The sequence below is a fragment of the Triplophysa rosa genome, linkage group LG24, assembly GCF_024868665.1.
Source record: "Triplophysa rosa linkage group LG24, Trosa_1v2, whole genome shotgun sequence".
Taxonomy (NCBI): Eukaryota; Metazoa; Chordata; class Actinopteri; order Cypriniformes; family Nemacheilidae; genus Triplophysa; species Triplophysa rosa.
The window spans coordinates 8,406,183-8,423,517 of NC_079913.1; the positions used below are offsets into that span (position 1 = coordinate 8,406,183).

At 37.6% G+C, this 17,335-nt stretch overlaps 4 protein-coding genes across 4 annotated transcripts in view; 1 reads left to right on the plus strand and 3 right to left on the minus strand.

The window, feature by feature from the left end:
* Positions 1-615: 615 nt before the first annotated feature.
* spic (Spi-C transcription factor (Spi-1/PU.1 related)) lies at positions 616-2,960 on the minus strand. Its single transcript, XM_057324550.1, has 5 exons — positions 2,846-2,960; positions 2,526-2,607; positions 2,164-2,285; positions 1,975-2,071; positions 616-1,591 (listed from the first exon to the last, which is right to left on the minus strand). Exons 1-5 carry the CDS (start codon positions 2,846-2,848, stop codon positions 1,104-1,106), a joined length of 792 nt encoding a protein of 263 aa, XP_057180533.1. The 5' UTR covers positions 2,849-2,960; the 3' UTR covers positions 616-1,103.
* Positions 2,961-8,565: 5,605 nt separating this feature from the next.
* dnajb9b (DnaJ heat shock protein family (Hsp40) member B9b) lies at positions 8,566-10,100 on the minus strand. The gene is made up of 3 exons (XM_057324318.1): positions 10,006-10,100; positions 9,171-9,398; positions 8,566-9,039 (listed from the first exon to the last, which is right to left on the minus strand). Exons 2-3 carry the CDS (start codon positions 9,382-9,384, stop codon positions 8,633-8,635), a joined length of 621 nt encoding a protein of 206 aa, XP_057180301.1. The 5' UTR covers positions 9,385-9,398; positions 10,006-10,100; the 3' UTR covers positions 8,566-8,632.
* Positions 10,101-11,749: 1,649 nt separating this feature from the next.
* On the minus strand, positions 11,750-13,231 carry avpr2l (arginine vasopressin receptor 2, like). The gene is given in 6 exon segments (XM_057323456.1): positions 11,750-12,032; positions 12,034-12,140; positions 12,142-12,166; positions 12,168-12,279; positions 12,282-12,438; positions 13,220-13,231. Coding segments are annotated over 6 exon segments (696 nt in total).
* An 81-nt stretch (positions 13,232-13,312) lies between these two features.
* apaf1 (apoptotic peptidase activating factor 1) overlaps positions 13,313-17,335 on the plus strand; it is a 31,332-nt gene continuing 27,309 nt past the window's right edge. The window contains exons 1-4 of the mRNA XM_057324112.1: positions 13,313-13,456; positions 16,276-16,437; positions 16,511-16,700; positions 17,108-17,305. Of these exons, the coding sequence (XP_057180095.1) occupies positions 16,300-16,437; positions 16,511-16,700; positions 17,108-17,305 (526 nt within the window). The 5' untranslated portion in view covers positions 13,313-13,456; positions 16,276-16,299. The remainder of the gene's footprint in view (positions 13,457-16,275; positions 16,438-16,510; positions 16,701-17,107; positions 17,306-17,335) is intronic.

Genomic DNA, 17,335 nt, shown 5'->3' on the forward strand with positions numbered 1-17,335 from the left:
TTTTGCAGTGTTGCAGACTCCCTTTATCAAAAACAAGAGTCAGGGGGAGTGAACAGGCCTATGATGTACGGCCGAACATAAATTACCAGCGATCTTTAGTCCCAAAACCGCCGTCTCTGCAGGTCCAAAGATACCCACACACCCCTCTAAAATACATCTGCAACGTGCACCTTTATGGAACCAGTAACCACATCCTCATCGCTGCTAGAGATAAAACAACCGCAAGCACCTAACAATGACAGCCAGACTCCACAAAACCCTGCACACATTGTGCTCTGAGGTTCTAGAACATTTTTGTGATTAAGAAATACAATTAACATTTAACATACAACATTTAAACTATGAAATGAGTAATATTTTTGTGTGAAACTAGGGTTTGTTGTACCGCGCTGCATTAGCGTTTGATCGTTATCTTACAAAGAGGAAGGTATTTCAAGATCGGTTTGTAATATGACACACAAAGCAGTCGTACACAAGAACAATAGCAAAATTAGATAATATCTCATTGTATTTGCAAAGAAATCAGGGTAGGCGTTTATACTGTGGCTTCTTGTATCTTTTACAGAGAATTTAACAAACAAATGAACTGGCGTTCTCGAGCTTTATTCGAGAGATAAAACAAACGATCTGTTTGAGTCTTTTATATAAACAGTTCATTATACATTGTAATGTAGGCCTACTACATTATTTTATGAGAACAAACCAGTTAGGCCAAACTTAAAAGTAGACATGGCCATGCATTCAGTATGAAATATCAAACCAGGTCGATTTTATTTTGCTCTTTTTTATTTTAAAGATAGCACAAATACATTTTTTAAAGCAGAATTTTTTTTCACAATATAATTTACAAAGTGTGTTACAATTGACTGAATTTTGAGGAAAAGGAATTGTTTGTGAACTCCGCTTGATATGTCATTTGATACAATTCATTCATTTTTAAGTAACTCGGGTGTAAAAAATGTAATAAAAAAAAACTTCTGTGTATTCGTACTGTGATCACATATTTAAATAGGCACTGTAGAAACAGTTCGTGTAAAATATTTAAAGCATCACGAACTTTTAAAAAATCCGAAAGAATTATGGATTAAAAGTGATTGATGGTTTCATTGAGACGGAACGCTTGTTTTAGGGTCCTGATGCATTGTCAAGACAGTGGCGAGGTCATAATCGCTCTGATAAGAGTACTGGCCGTACCAGTAATGACAGTCAGGGACAGCAGAACTGTAGTACACATGCTCAGCAGACGTTTGCTGATGAAGGGCAAGTTCTCTGGACGAAGGGCCCGAACTGTAGCCTGATACTGAACTCAGTCTCTGCAGTATTGCCGGGTTAAACTGGTAGGTGAGTTTACGACGCACTTTCACAATCTCGCCCGTGCGGCTGTAGTTGCGGAGGGCACGTGCCATTTTCTGGTAGGTCATGGTTTTGCGATTGCCCTTGCGTTGACCCCAGCACTCGGCCAGTTTCTCTTTATTTTTCGAGATGAAGTGGAAGATGCCGCTGCCTCTGTCCGTCCACTGGATGGAGTCGCCCATGTTGTCGTCGTGGAGCGCCTCGTGCAGATACTCGTATAAGCGCAGCTTCTTGCGGCCTAATGAGGAAGATAAATGTATAGTGTTTTGTTAAATGGAAGGCTTTTGTATCTTCAAACGAATCTTGTCAGTTAATGTGAACTACTACTGTAAAAATGCAAGCAGTAAAGATTAGTCAAGTTGAATTGTGCCCTTTTTATGTATTTCTACAGTACCAAATCGGACTACTTTCGATGATGCAACCTAATGTAGTGTAATATTTTTATCACACAAAATTGGGATTCTTTTAGGTTATCTAAAAAATCACAGAAAACACACAATAGCTAAAATTGGAGACTATAATAAATGAGATAAATTTGTATTCTCAACAAAATCACAAATCGCACTCACCAAATTAATGTGACCCATTTTTAAATGTGCAAATAACACATTCATGTCTTACCTTTACTGTGGCGCTGTGGTAAATTTGAGTAAAAGGCTGAAGGCTCAGTCGAACCCAGGGCACCTAGAGACACATCTGGCACAATGTGAGACCATGACTGCATATACAGGAAAAAGATTTTTAGTAACAAAAAATAAGGATAAAAGTATCACAACTTAATGACAATGCGCAATGGTAAGAGTTACATACTGAAGATTCATTCCAGTCATACGCGGGTCCTGGGGGCTCAAAATGAGGTGTGAACTGATAGTATGAGATGGCATGTCTAACAGATGACTGTTGACTTTCCAAATTCTCAAAATATTTGTGTTCTGCAAGAGCCAAACAAAGGAGAATGCACAATATAGGAGAAAAACAACAATACAATAATAATATAAAATATTATTGTGTAAATTCTTATTATTATTCTTTCTATTATTTTTAGTAGTAGTAGTAGTAGAATATTTTAGTGGTATTAACAACATTAATTGTCACAAAATGTATACATTGGTATATACAATTATTATATATGGAATGTTTATATATTTATGGTACATTTTTTGATCATATACCTGTGTCGTAGTGCAGAGAGTGATGCTGAATTACATCAATGGCATCCTGAAAATCTTGATTGATGTCATTTTCAAGCGATCCCTGCAAGAAATCAACATACATAATTTCATATTTTATACTAATATAAAATGTATGGTGTGAAACAACGGTATTTAAATAAAAGACTATAATGCATGAAGTTATTACTGTATTCATTAGTGATGAGACATATCTGTCATTTAATATTTAACATAATTATGCAAAAAAATTATTCACAAGTCAAGGAAATGATAAAACATAAATTATACTAAGATTGACAGTTAAAGTAATCATAACTCACCATTTTGGCCCTTGAAAACTTAACACCGCATCTATTTGGAGATCAACAGGTAATGTCCTCTATGTGTCTACGTGATTTTAAGTGAACACATATATTGATGCAACTACCGTTTTACTGGCCAACTATGCAAGTGGCATGTTATATACAGGTGTCCATTTAAATGTGCCACGTCAACGTAACACGGCCCTGTCAATTTAGCATGATATACTTCTCTTTTTGGAAATAGAGACCAGATAGGGCTCTAATAGTCCCTCTTTTTTGTAATCTCCATCTCCATCCATGAAAAGCGAGCGAGAGGGAGAGAGAGAGGCTCCTAACCACTTGTTTATCCAGGAATCCTCCTTTGTGTTCGAAAACATTTGCATTTCTGGTCAGAAGTTGTCAACGGCACTTTAGTTTATTGTCCTGTAAAGATGTATTGAGAGGCCACAAACAATAACTGCTCTGATAATCACAGCAAGAATGACAACAAGCTAGAGGCATTCTGGGAAATCCAACAAGTGTTTGGAAAAGCAGCATATTTTCATATGGATTTTCTTATCTTGAAATCTTATACATATCTAACATATCACGTGCTGTGCAAAATGATCATTTCCTACTTCTGGTCAATGAACATTTATGTCAGCGTGATTGTTAAATAAACAGGCAAATGATCTTGATGAACATTTTGAGATAATTCACACTTTGAATATCTGTACATACACCACACGCTGAATGCTAATCATAAAAATGTGTTGTAAAATGAATACCTCTTGCGCACTTGTTTTGTTCTGAGCTCATAAAACAACAGTCAATTCATTTCACGTCCTCTTGACTCGAGTTTTAAATATCAACCGACTGACTCGCGTAGTTCCCCTTTCAGGTTTGCAGAGAATGAAAGTAAAGAGCTTCACTGATAATAGAACGAGGTTTTATGACACACTGGGGCCTTAGTCGATTGTGGTAATTGCTACGTTCTGGTGCATAAACGATACAACAGCAGTGTACACAATGTTAAATATATGGCCTTGTAAACAATTCATCTCACTGACGGTAGTTTCTCTCTTTATTTCACTGTTATCCCTGGCAACCGATGTTCTGCACTTTGCTGGATTCAGTTCTCTTGTAGCGCCATGCGGTCGCATTCTTCTCAAGTAATGAAATCATTACAATTCCAATCAAATGCCATGGCCATTTATTTCATTATTTGTCAAGTAAGCGTATAATTAGCTTGATCATATACAGCCAGACTGTCATTACTGTGGAGTAATCCTCTTGAGGATAATACAAGACCCCTCCACTTCACATTAAGGTTTTAATCACCCTTTCTTGATTTAATTTGTAATATACATAATTGGTCAGATGTGTTCTATTATGACACACATTGTATCCTAAACTAACTAAATTTACATACAGTAAATTACTACTGTATGTTTATTCTGTTTTGAAACTGTTCTGTCTACTGTTTTGAATAGGAAATGTGGGCATACAGGTATTTGCTCAGTTGTTTAATGATTGCTTCTCTCTCTCTCTCTCTCTCTCTCTCTCTCTCTCTCTCTCTCTCTCTCTGTTTATGTGAATTTTTGAGTTTATAAGTTTCACGCCTGTGAATGTATTTACATTTTCTGGCAATGCAGTCGCGAAGGCTTATCTTTTCAAACAAAGAGCTGCCTTCCTTCCCCTTCTCCTCGACTCCTATTCAAAAGGACCATTAATACCAAACCCAATGAGGGAAGGGCCGCCTAACCACAACATAGCTCCTATTCAACTTCTTTATTTACTGGCATTCAATCAAAATACAAGAAGTTCCCAAAGCACCCGCACAGGTAAACATATCAGTCAAGCTGTCTGATAAAATGCACATTAAATGTGGCTCACTGATTCTGGGTAAGAAAACAATTGGTGCTGTAATTGTCTGGGCTTGGTGAGTTTCCGTTGCATATTTTATGACTAACCTGTGGTCTTCTTTCCGAATGGAGGAGGCTGTCATCAGAGTCATGCATCCATTTTTCTTTTGATTACACATGCAAATGAGTTGCAGTTCTTTAAATTATTATTTTGCCGTTAAAATGAATGTACTGAAGGTTCTCTGATAGGTTTGCACAGTTATTTCTGATGCACGTTCCAATCTTTGCTACAATTCCATAACCCGGTCTGATGGTATATCTTACCAAAATGTTACTCCATTTCATATTCAGCTCATTTCATATTCATCTTCTTCTTCTGATCGATCAATTTTGTTATATATTCCTGACTGATTTTCCACATGTCCAAAGTCCTTGCCTTAAACTGGAACTGGACTTCCCGTCGCTTCTGGAGCTTCCCAGTTCCCATCTCCTAATGGTTAGTTTTTTTGTCAGTCACCTCCTAACCACAACAGACCCTGTGTGTCTTTCCATGACCCTTTGAAGGCATTTTCTAGTATTTCTGGCAACCATATGCCTTCCTGGCTATTGAGTTTGCTTGGGTTTTTATAGATCCTAGAACCTGCTTGGATACCTGGTTTGTTTATTCTGTAGAAAAAATGTCCTTCAAACATACATTTCTTTCAACTGCACCATCAGATGCCGTTTGTATTCTTCCACCAACTGCTGGACTGCACACACAGGGGATTGTGGGATATCGTAGGCAGTAATGGACATGCCTGTAATGTTTGCACAAATTAACAGCAATAGCCTATATGGTCCCGTCCTTGTAGGCATGATGATACGCAAGCATTCAATTAAAATGTGCCTTTATGTCTTTCAACCTCTGTATGCTACTTGTTAAGACAGATTTTTAGACTTTAAACAGAGCATGTGTGTGTCATAGTCAAGATATCACATATGCAGTAATGCGAGGTGTATGAGATAAAGATGATGAGATATGACTTATTAAAATACCTACCGTCTTATGATGTTAGGCATCTGAAGGGGCCTGTTATGTATTCAAATATTTCCTCTTGTGATGACTGGGAGTCATTTAGAAACTGCTTGTTTGTTAATGGCTATAATCTGAAATCATCTTGTCTTGTGTATAATGTCAATATTGTGCTTTTTCTCTCCCAATGGTTGACATCTGTCTATCGGTTCAAATCAATGTATAAATATCCAAGTTGGGTGAATAGTCTTTGTGTGGTTTTTAACTGTGTTCCTTAAAGGTTCTGTATGTAATATTACGGAGGATCTACTGACAGAAATACAATATTATATACATAACTATGTCTTCAGAGGTGTATAACGAGCTTATATAATGAAGTGTTATGTCTTTATTACCTTAGAATGAGCTTTTTCTATCTACATACTGCGCGGGTCCCCTTGAATGGAATTCGCTATATTGTTCCTACAGTAGCCCTAAATAGACAAACTTCTCTACAGAGCGCGTTTTGTAAATACATTATCTCCTTTGTCAAAGAAGTGAAAACGAGACGACATCTTTGTCTTGTGAGAGCCGATGTAGTGCTTCAAAAGGGAGGGGTGGAGTGAGCCGTTGGTTGCAATTTTCAACCTCACCACTAGATGCCGCTAAAATCTCATTTCACCTATAAATAAGACACTGCAGATGTATTTAATGTACTGTAACTAAATGTAACTATATTGTAAAATTCTAAATCGTCTGAATTGTACATTTAAAGCAGATCGGCTGATTGTAATAATGACTGGTAATTATTGATATTTTGGAAGTTTTACATTTGCATATCGATAACCATATTATTGGTTTATGATAGAATCAACTGCTCAGTTTTATGCTTTGTATATATATATATATAGTATGTGTTGGCTTTGAAAAACAAGTGTACATTCAGTAGTAACAAATAACAACATTTTAACACAATGCAGATTTTATCAAAACAAAACAGAACAAAGTGACAGAGACTGAAAACAAGGAAACAGATCTGCATCAATTGCTTCTAATATTGCATGACATTTAAAAGCTTTAACACGAGGTAATTGTTGTAACAAATGGCATAGAAAGTGTGTAAGGTTTAGCTCCGTGACATGCTTAAAATAATTGACAAAACAGCCTTGTTCTTTTCAACAAAACTAATGAGCCATGTTCACGGAATTAGGGATGCACCGAATGTTCGGCAACCGAACATGTTCGGCCGAAAATAGCAAAAAAGGCTGACTTGTGATACGATAAAGCAGCAACCAGCGCAGAGAGAGCGAGAGACGCGCGTGCGCTTTATTAATGCAAACAACGCAAACATTTTGGAAGTGTGTGTGGAGCATTTTAAAGTGTCAGAGAAAGACACAGCATGGGACTTTGAAGTAAATTTTACTTCAGACGGAAGCGGGCTGTCTGACAGTAGCCCCGCCGCTCGCGAGATCCTGTGACATCACACAGTCGTCGCGTGCACTCAGTCCCCTGTACTAAACAACTTGTCAAAGTATGTTCTGTGCACGAGTGCACCTTCTTAGAGAACAGTCATCTTTTGTGGGCGGAGTTTGGAGGAGAGACGTGAACTGATATGGTTGTCAGTCAGCATCAGTCAGAATGTAGCCTATAATAATCCAACAGTTTTCGTTTATTCGTATTTTTAGTTTATAGGCCTAATGTTGAATGACACTTTTTAATGAACTGTTTTGTTGTAGGGGTACAGAGTAACTTACATTACATTCTTTTAGCAGTCAGTTACAGGCCTAATATAGGCTATTCAATTTCAATTTTTTGTTTTAATTGACTTTGTTTTGCTCAATATTATTTTAAGTTGTATTGTATTTTATTGAAAAGCAAGACAAATTATAAAAAGCACATTTTGATCATTCAGTTTATGCAATAGTGAAAAAAATGGCTAAATAAATAGAAGAAATGCAAAAAGCCATGTTCGGTGTTCGGCCAAGTGTTTCATTTTTATTCGGCTTCGGCCAAGAATTTTCATTTCGGTGCATCCCTACACAGAATTATAAGGAGTGTAGAATATTTGGGTTTAACCTGAATGAATGTTTAAACATGGCTTGTTCTCATGTCATTTACAAAGTGCCCTCGGGTAACTGTCCCAAAATCAACTTAGAAAATTACATGGAAATTAAACATGATCCCAAAGCTGATACAAAAGAGCAACCGTTTTACAGCATTTAATTTGATCCTACCGTTGCTCTTTTTACCAGGAAAACCCTACAGCTAAGATCCCCAAACAGCAATGAAATTGCTATAATTATTGCACATGCAGGGGATTTCCCCATCAGAAGAGCCACAGCTTGCTTGGGTGTCATGTTAGCTGAGATGGAAGATATGTATATCGATGAAGATATATGCTTGTTAAGAACATTAACATTATTAATATAGTATACAACAACAGCAATTAAAGAGATTGCTATCAACATTGTGCAACATTTAGCAACAATTCAGTCAAACACACGGAAACTAACTTAACAGTACAAGTTTTCTGAATTGTAAAGCTCAGGATACAATACAATCATGTCTTTAAAGGGCCCCAGATTTAAACCAATGTAAAAACTATATATGTTTTAATTTGAGATGAATTCTAAAGCCTTCATTACAAATTTAGGAGAACTTAAGTTATTAATAACCAGATTAAAGTGCTAATTTAACCTCAGGTCTTTGAATTCACAGTGATAATGTTGAAGACTAAATATTTTTTTCCCTGTGGTTTATGTTTATCGTGAATATATTGTGTATGTAGTTAAGCATGCATTCTGGTTATTTTGTTTCATTTAGGTTTTCTAAACTAAGGAGATGTGCGATTCTTATCGAAGACTTTACAGAGGTAATAAACACTGACTCGAAACAAACAAACAAAAAGATAATTATTTTCTATTTCACAAACACAACCCACATGCTTCATTTCCACATTAAGGTTTTAAATCAGGAGCAGTCGGTGTACGTAGTAACCATGTTGCCCCTTCGTTCTGTGACGGTCCTACAATGCTGTTTTCCAGAACTGTGAAACTTGCTCTGAGTCCTTGTTTGGTGTCCATCAAACGAAAACATTCTTTCCATGTCCTCAAACATATCATCAAACATACCGCCACCAAAAGAGCTTTGAAAGTGTCTTCTGTGCGTCTCCTCCTGAGCCTGAAAGTGGCTCTCGAAATGTCTTTTATTGTGGGAGTGAGGATTGTGTCCAAAGCCATTGAACAAATCGTCAAAATTAAAGCTGAACGGTTGACGGAAGTGGTCGCCGCCTCCTCTCGTGCCTTTCCCGGAGAATGGACTGTTCCTCATCTGATCATACTCCTGCCTTCGCTTGTCATCTGATAATGTTTCGTATGCTGCAAATAAACAACAAAATCAGATGTTTGAACGACTTCTGACCATTCGAATGGAATGTGGCACATCACATGACCGACACATAAAAGTTTAGAAAGGTGTGTCGTGAATGCGTCACTGACAGGGAACTCACCCTCTGCAATCTCTCTGAACTTTGCCTCAGCGTCTGGGCTTTTGTTTTTGTCGGGGTGATACCTCATGGCTAATTTGTGGAAGGCTTTTTTGATCTGACGATCAGATGCGTCTTTGGGTACGCCCAGTATCTCATAGTAGTCTTTGTCTGCCAGAATCAGCTCTGTGATGAGCAGAACGCACACAGCTGTTAACACCGAATGAGCTGTCGCCATATCTGCTGCCAGACCTGTAAACAGGAAGGAAATGGTGTTCACAGTTAATTTGTGATGTTTGTGTCAGGAGGCCTGCCACAAAAGGCTGTCATAAAACATACTCACAGTCACAGAGAAAAAGTTTAAAAACTAGCTGTTTTCTTAAAAAAAACTAGGGATTAGGGATTTAAATGATGTATTACATATATTTGTCTCAGGTGTTATTCAACTGGAATAATAAAAATAGACACATGAATGACATGACAGGCTAAGAGTACAGAACTCCAAAATAGTCTTTCTCTCTCTCTGTCTGTCTATCTCAGACTCCACTGAGTCTCGTTTCGCTTTAGCAAAAAAAGTTAAATATTACATTTCCGATTTTGCTTGCCCATGTGGTTAACTCTAATGTCTACATAATAATATCTGTCATTGAAGTCAAAACTATAAATATTTAAAAAAGTTTATCGTTTCATACGTTACGCACGACATGACAGACGTATTGTATAACAAATCTAAGCAATTCTGTTACAAAACGAACTGCTCTAAGAAATTGATTGGCATTTTAATCGTAATAAAAAATCGATCTTGTTACAACTAAAACATTATATGTTTAAGAAGGTAAAAACTTTTTTTTTTACTTACTCTAGCCTAGCAAGCAATGGTCTTTCTCCCAAAGTTACAGACGAACAGAAGGTCGCTCTCAGCGAGCTTTCTGACAGCGCAAAAGTCAATGTACCACGACTCGCAACGCGATTGGTCGAATTCGGCGAGAAATGACTTGAAGCGGTTTGATTGGTCCAGATCGGCGAGCACATGGCACGCTACTCCCCGCGTCACTTCCCGATGGTGTAGGCGGAAGTTGTGTGAGAATTGACTGCGCGCGTGCGATGATACTGCGCTTTAAAACAGTGTAAAAACAGAGGATGCTGCTTTCAGAAGACGAAAGAATTAGACTTTATTTGTGTCTGAACCTGCGTAATGATCCTGAAATATGATATTTAAGCGTTTGGACCATGAATAAGACCATGAACAGTTTAAGAAATAAGACACTTCCAGCACAAGCACGCGTTTTATTAATGCATTTGTCTGTTACTTAAATTCTACACTATATGTGACCCTGGACGATAAAACCAGTATTAAGGGTCAATTTATTGAGATTTAGATTTTTACAGCATCCGAAAGTTGAATAAACAAGCTTTTCTATTGATGTATGGGTTGTTAGGGTAGGACCATATCTGGCGGAGATACAACCGTTTAAAACTCTGGAATCTGAGGGTGCCAAAAAGTCAAAATATTGAGAAAATTCTATTTGAAGTTGTTAATCAAAGGCACTGTAGCAGGCCAACCACTCACAAAAATAAAATTTTGATATATTTACGATAGGAAATTTACAAAATATCTTCAATATCATCCTTACTTAATATCATAATGATTTTTGGCATAAAATAAAAATTGATACTTTTGACCCATACAATGTATTTTTGGCTTTTATTAAAAATGTTCCTGTGCTACTTAAGACTGGTTTTGCAATCCAGGGTCACATATAGCCAAAAGTATGTGGACACACACACACACATACATTTACTCATTCTCATGTTACTCCAAACCCGCATGGATTTCTTTTTTCAGTAGAACACAACACAAAAACAGAAATGCTTGCTACCAATTTTACAGCAACAGTCTGGCCAGGGCCCTTCCATCTGACAATATCCCTGTGCACAAAACGAGTTTTGTAAAGAAATTGTTGACTGTCTAGTGTAGAAAAACTTGACAGGCTGCACAAAGCCCACCTTTTGGTGTCAATTTAACTGTAGACTACAAGCCAGACCGCCACTCAATATCAGTGACTTTTACACGGGTGTACCGTACTTTTGGAACATAGAAAGGTCCATTACAAATTAGTTTGTTTTGATTGGAATTACTGAAATAGTTAAACATGTTTATCAAAAGGTGTTGTCCATATACAGTACCTTTGACTATGTACTGTACTGTATGTATGGATCGAAAACATGAAACATCAGTTCTAAACTTAGGTGATATGTTTATGACATAAATAGATATTATACTGTATATTAAAACATCTAGCACTGTTTCTAGATTACCAAGCAAATGTGTGACATTGACCATGTTAACTCCTTTGCACAGAAATGATCTTTGGAACATAACATGGATGTAGCACAAATTATGGAATCCGTGGCAGTCTGAGAGCCATTGAGGAATACCATACAAGTATACTAAGAAATTCTGATATTTTGTATACATTTTAGTTTAATGTATCAATCCAATTGCCATGCTTATCATTTCTAATTAAATATTTGCATAACATTTAAAAAGTCTAAAACAGAAGCATTTTATTTTAGTGGACTTGCAGACTTCACTATATAGCCTATACGTTTGATTTACCTTGTGTGGGTGCACTGTTTGGACTCCATGCTGACCACAGCTGGACAACAAAAAACGGGCTCCAGCACAGGGTGTACACCGGGATGATAACAAATGTCATTTTGACAGTCTTCAACATAGCGTTGGATATCCATTTAATGCTGGAGCACCCATCACATGTGCTGCCCTGCAAAGTTTTCCTCTTCATGTTAAAATAAATCCCCGCGCATATCTTTATATGACAATACATCAAGATCATGGCTGGGAGGACAAACACCGACAAAGTAATATGTTCTGCCTCCCCAGGGTTCAATAAACGTTGCCCAACAGTCGTAAACGCTCTTCTCAACTTCTTGGAGAGAAAAGATGAACATCTGTTGCGCGCTAAACGCCAAAAGAGATGAGCCACGCCACGCTTAGCAACATATCTACGGAACGACCCTCTTAAAAACGATACCATGGGTTTGCACACTGCGTGATAGCGATCTATGGTCATAACCACTATCATGTATGTGGATGCGAACATTCCGACCACTGAAGATACTTCACTGATCTGCACACAAAATCAGAGCCTCTGAATCGGTGCGTAATTTCCATGGATAGCTGCGGTAGGACTTGGAAAAAAGCGACCACCAGGTCAGCCAGGCACCGGTGCAGAAGAAACAACTGGGTTCGAGTGCGTCTCTTCCGAGACTTCTCATTTAGTGTATCGACTCATGTTCGGTCTTACACCACCCTGCGGATCACAGGACCCCTAGACTTTAAAGTCAGCCCACTCTATCAGCAGCAAAAAATCACAATCTGCCAGACACAAACGCCTGCAAATATCATTTTAAGATAAGGAAAAAGCTATGTTTGTACTTAAATTGCATGTCTAGAATGCACCCAGGCATCAAAACATAATTTGAATAGACAATATTCTACAGACGTAAATCAGTTTTCAAATAAAACACACGAAAAAGGACTTAAACATAAAACATACCAATATTAGCAATTAATAATGAAATTTGGCTTAATAATAATAAAATAAATCGAAACATTGAAAACACTCAAATTTAGGTAGATTTAAAAAAAACAAGAATATTAAAGTACATATCAAGCCATCAAAACGGACTTAAAACATAAACAAAACATATTACATATAAAAATGGAGAATTAAAACAATGAAAAAACAAACAATTTAAGAAATATCATCTGTACTTTATACTCCAAAATTTTTAATGGTCTAAAATGATTTATTATTATTATTTAAATACAATAATTAAAAAGAATAAATTAACGCATTTAGACGCATCCTTTTTGTCATTAGGAGAATTTTAATGAGGAAATCTCCATACTATGCAAGTGTGCAATTTTGTAAGCATCATATTTTAATCTCGAATTGTAGTTTCTTTAGTGAAGAATGAAAAGCCGATGTTTAGCCTCGATTCTATGTTTAGTATTTTGTGGTCTGCCTCGTTACAGCTGACTTTACCCAACTCTGCATTACCTCATCGCGTCATGTGACTAAATGGCGCTTCGCAATTGGTCAGAGCGAACCGAGGAAGTTGTTTGTGTTTAGGAGCAGGAAGCGTAATGTTTGTAGGTGCGGACAATTGAGATTTCAACATCTAGCGGTTTTTTAATGTAACACAACTGAAAATAATTCATATCAGTCTACCAAGAAATATTTTTTCAATTTCCTCGTTATTCTGCGGGAAGCACGGTATCTGTAAGTATATTTTATCTTTTAGAAAGAACTTTACTTTTCTTGTCTTGTTAAGGTAACGTAAGTTATCTGATCAGTTAACAGTTTCTGTATGACAGGGTGCGTCTAATAAACCACACCGAGCTCGAGCTGGTACATGTGTTAAAACTTTATTTTGTTTTCAGCTTGATAGTAACGTTAGTATCTTAACTGAATGACATTTAGTTTTTGACGCGGGCAAGTATTTACAACATTATGTATTATTTGTCAAGTAAGAGTCCGACACAGTGCTTGTTTTTTATTTAATAAAATTACAGTACGACTGTGTGTCCAGCAGAGGTGGGACCAAGTCATTGTATTGCAAGTCATAAGTAAGTCTCAAGTCCCGAGTCAAGTCCCAAGTCAAGACAGACAAGTCCCGAGTCAAGTCCCAAGTCAAGACAGACAAGTCCCAAGTCAAGACAGACAAGTCCCAAGTCAAGTCCCAAGTCCTACAGTTTGAGTTTAGAGTCCTTTCGAGTCCCTTTAAAGCGAACCCGGTGTATAGAGAGATGTATGGCTTAATGCGTTGTAATAGCCTTACACTACTAGCATTTGTCGTTAGAAACACATCAAATATTTTCAGTTCTTAAAAAAAAACCCTAAATGTAATAATCATTTTAACCTAAGGAGGCCGCCATGTTCTTTTTCGATGACGTAAACTGGTTGCAAGCACAGCTAGGCAGCCAAACTAAACACCGACACACTAATCAGTTCTTCAGTAAATATAAGGTTCTGTAGGATAATATATATATATATATATATATATATATATGTGTGTGTGTGTGTGTGTGTGTGTGTAACAATGTTCACAGCAAGGAAGAAGGAGGAGGGAACCGGCGAACGTTGAACAACAAAACTTTAATAAAATAAACAAACAACAAAACGAAAGTAAAATGCCGGCAGCTCCCTCAAGGTCGACTGCCGGTCACACATAATAAAACATAACGTAAAGTCCAGGCCTGGTTCTCTCTCGTCCTTTACTGTTGTCGCTCCTGCTTTTATATAATGCTAAAAGAAGAAAGAAAATAAAGACGCTATTTGGTGTATTTTCCTACATTTTAATATTGTTTGTCAGAAACAACACAAACATGCATATTAATAACCAAAATCATTTCGAATTTATCATATACACGATGTTTTAGCCATTATACAATGCATTTTATCCAGATTTTGACTTTTTGATGTTGATTTATCAACATCAGTAGCCTAACGTTATTGTCTTCTCTCCCTCGGTCATTAGCTGACGGGGGCTAATATTCACGTGTGCTCTAATACAGAATAAATAACCAAACCGCAAGCATTATTATTGTGTTTATCAGTATATTCTCATAATGTATAAAGTATACGATTATGGTGGATGCTGATGTCTTAAATAGTCTTAAATGTCTCAAAGGCGGTAGTTTAAAGCTATGATTTAATGCACGCTCACCTTGAACAGACGTCTAATACTGAACGCGTTCTTTTATGGCTGGCAGGCTGGCTTGTGTCAAGAGGACATACCGCCACCTACTGTCCCTGTGTGTTTGTATATCTGATCTTATGTTTTACGTGTCATATTTTACTGTTATATATGGAAAACGTGTGTGCTTCGCTGTTGCGAAAGAGAACAGGTTTAGGTCGCAACCATTTGACATCACGGATTCTGACGCAAAAAATTGCGGCCTCCTAGTAAAAATATTTTTTCAAAGTTTATGAATACTGTGACAGTTACACTGTTTTTTTATTTCACAATTATAAAGTCAATGCCATTGTTCATATATTAAGCCATACATCGCTATATACCCAGGGATCCTTTTAACGTGTTTGCAATGTAACGTTAACAGTGAGTTTACAGTCTCATTGATTTAACTATGCAGCTAACAAAGTTACTTAGCCGATAAGCTAACGTTAGCGTCATTCAAAACTTACCGTTCTTTGTGCAACTTCAAATGTCGAACGAAGTTAGAAGTTGTTGCGTCTCCATCTTTAATCTTCGACCCGTATGTTTTGCATATTGCAGTTCGTTTTTTGTTGACCACCTCGTAGTTTTTATACCCTGAACGAAACTATCTTTGGTATCATTTTTGCCAACTGGCGCGTTGTTTGACAGTTCTTCTTCATTGGTTGTCCTGCAATTTGATTGGATGGATACTGTCGGATCAAAACAACGTGGATCTAAATTGATTAGATGTTGTGCCGACAGCACACACACAGATGCACATAAACACAGAGAGAGATAGAGCGGTCCACGTCAACATACTTTTTAATCTTTGGGTTTTGGGGAAAGTAGCAAGTCTTTTCAAGTCAAAAGGCTCAAGTCCAAGTGAAGTCACGAGTTACTGATGTTAAAGTCCAAGTCGAGTTGCAAGTCTCTTTACATTTTGTCAAGTCGAGTCAAAAGTCATCAAATTCATGACTCGAGTCTGATTCGAGTCCAAGTCATGTGACTCGAGTCCACACCTCTGGTGTCCAGTGTCCACATATGTTAGTGTTGTTCTTGTTTTAAATTATAATAAGATTATCAGTTAACATCTTGACAGTGCGGAACAGGCTTGCTTTAGTTTGGGTTTTGGAACAGGCTTGTTTGGGTTTAGAGCTAATAAAATCTTATTTTGGAAATCATATAAAATTGGCAATAATAAGAATAAAGTGCCTAAACGTGTGACTGGTGCATACTGAATAATATCAATATGATCATTATATGGACGTAATTTTTCCATCTGTTAAATTTTCCTATGGACCAATAATGACTTGCTTCATTAAAAAAATGTTTATTTAAACGCTTAATGTATTCTTTCCTGTTAACGTATGGTGATCCCTAGAAGAGAGCTGCGGCTTATGTGGAGATGGAGGAACGGGCCCGCAGCTGTCTGCTGCGCTCCAGAGAAAGAATGGAGCTGGACATCAAAGCGTCCTACCTGATGGATCACATGATCAGCGACGGGATCCTGACAAACGATGAAGAACAGAGGGTTAACAGCAAGGTCTGTTGTACTTGATGTTGCAATACAAGTGGGTTGATAAAATGACCTAACAGCATTGTCTCTGCTTCTTTAGGCCACCAGGAAAGAGCAGGCTGCAGCTCTGCTGGATGTACTGTTGAGGAAAGACAACAGGGCCTACATCTCTTTCTACAATGCTCTGATCAGAGAGAGTTATGGAGATCTGGCCAGCCTCCTTCATAATGACCTGCCTCTGCTCAGCCCTGAGGGAGAGAGAAGCTTTGCGGATGGAGTGTCCCCCTCTGGTAATAATTCTAGTCTTGCTCGGGCATGTTCAGATCATGCAACGTGTTTGAATGTCGGCTGTGTTATTTATCACCTCTGTAATATGTACGAAAATATGTGAATGATGTGTGGAAACTAGAATTGCTAAACTTGCACAATTGCCGTTAAACTGTGTAATTGACCAACTTTTTTCATATCTGCATTTCTAATAATAGTCCAGCAAGTTTTGTTTGACAACTTTCCAGCCTCTTATAATGTAATATACATTTATAGATTTGGCAGTTTTATTTATTCGACTTAAAGTGCATTCAAGGTACATTTCATCAGTTTCTGTGTGCCCTAGAAATCGAACCTGTTACCTGGTTGTTGCAAGCACCAAGCTCTTTCATGAATTAAACCGTGGAATCCTTTTCTCTGCAATTTGTAGTTCAGATGATTCTGAGGGAAGGTGGCGTTCCGCAAAGACCTGTGGTGTTCGTGAGCCGACCGTCTCTGCTCAGCCTCATCCGGGACAAGCTGTACCGTCTGCGGGACACGCCGGGCTGGGTCACTGTGTTTGGCATGGCGGGCTCAGGGAAGTCTGTGATCGCTGCGGAGGCTGTTCGTGATACTGCTCTCATTAGAGGTAATGAATAAAGGTAATTTTTTTTATAAA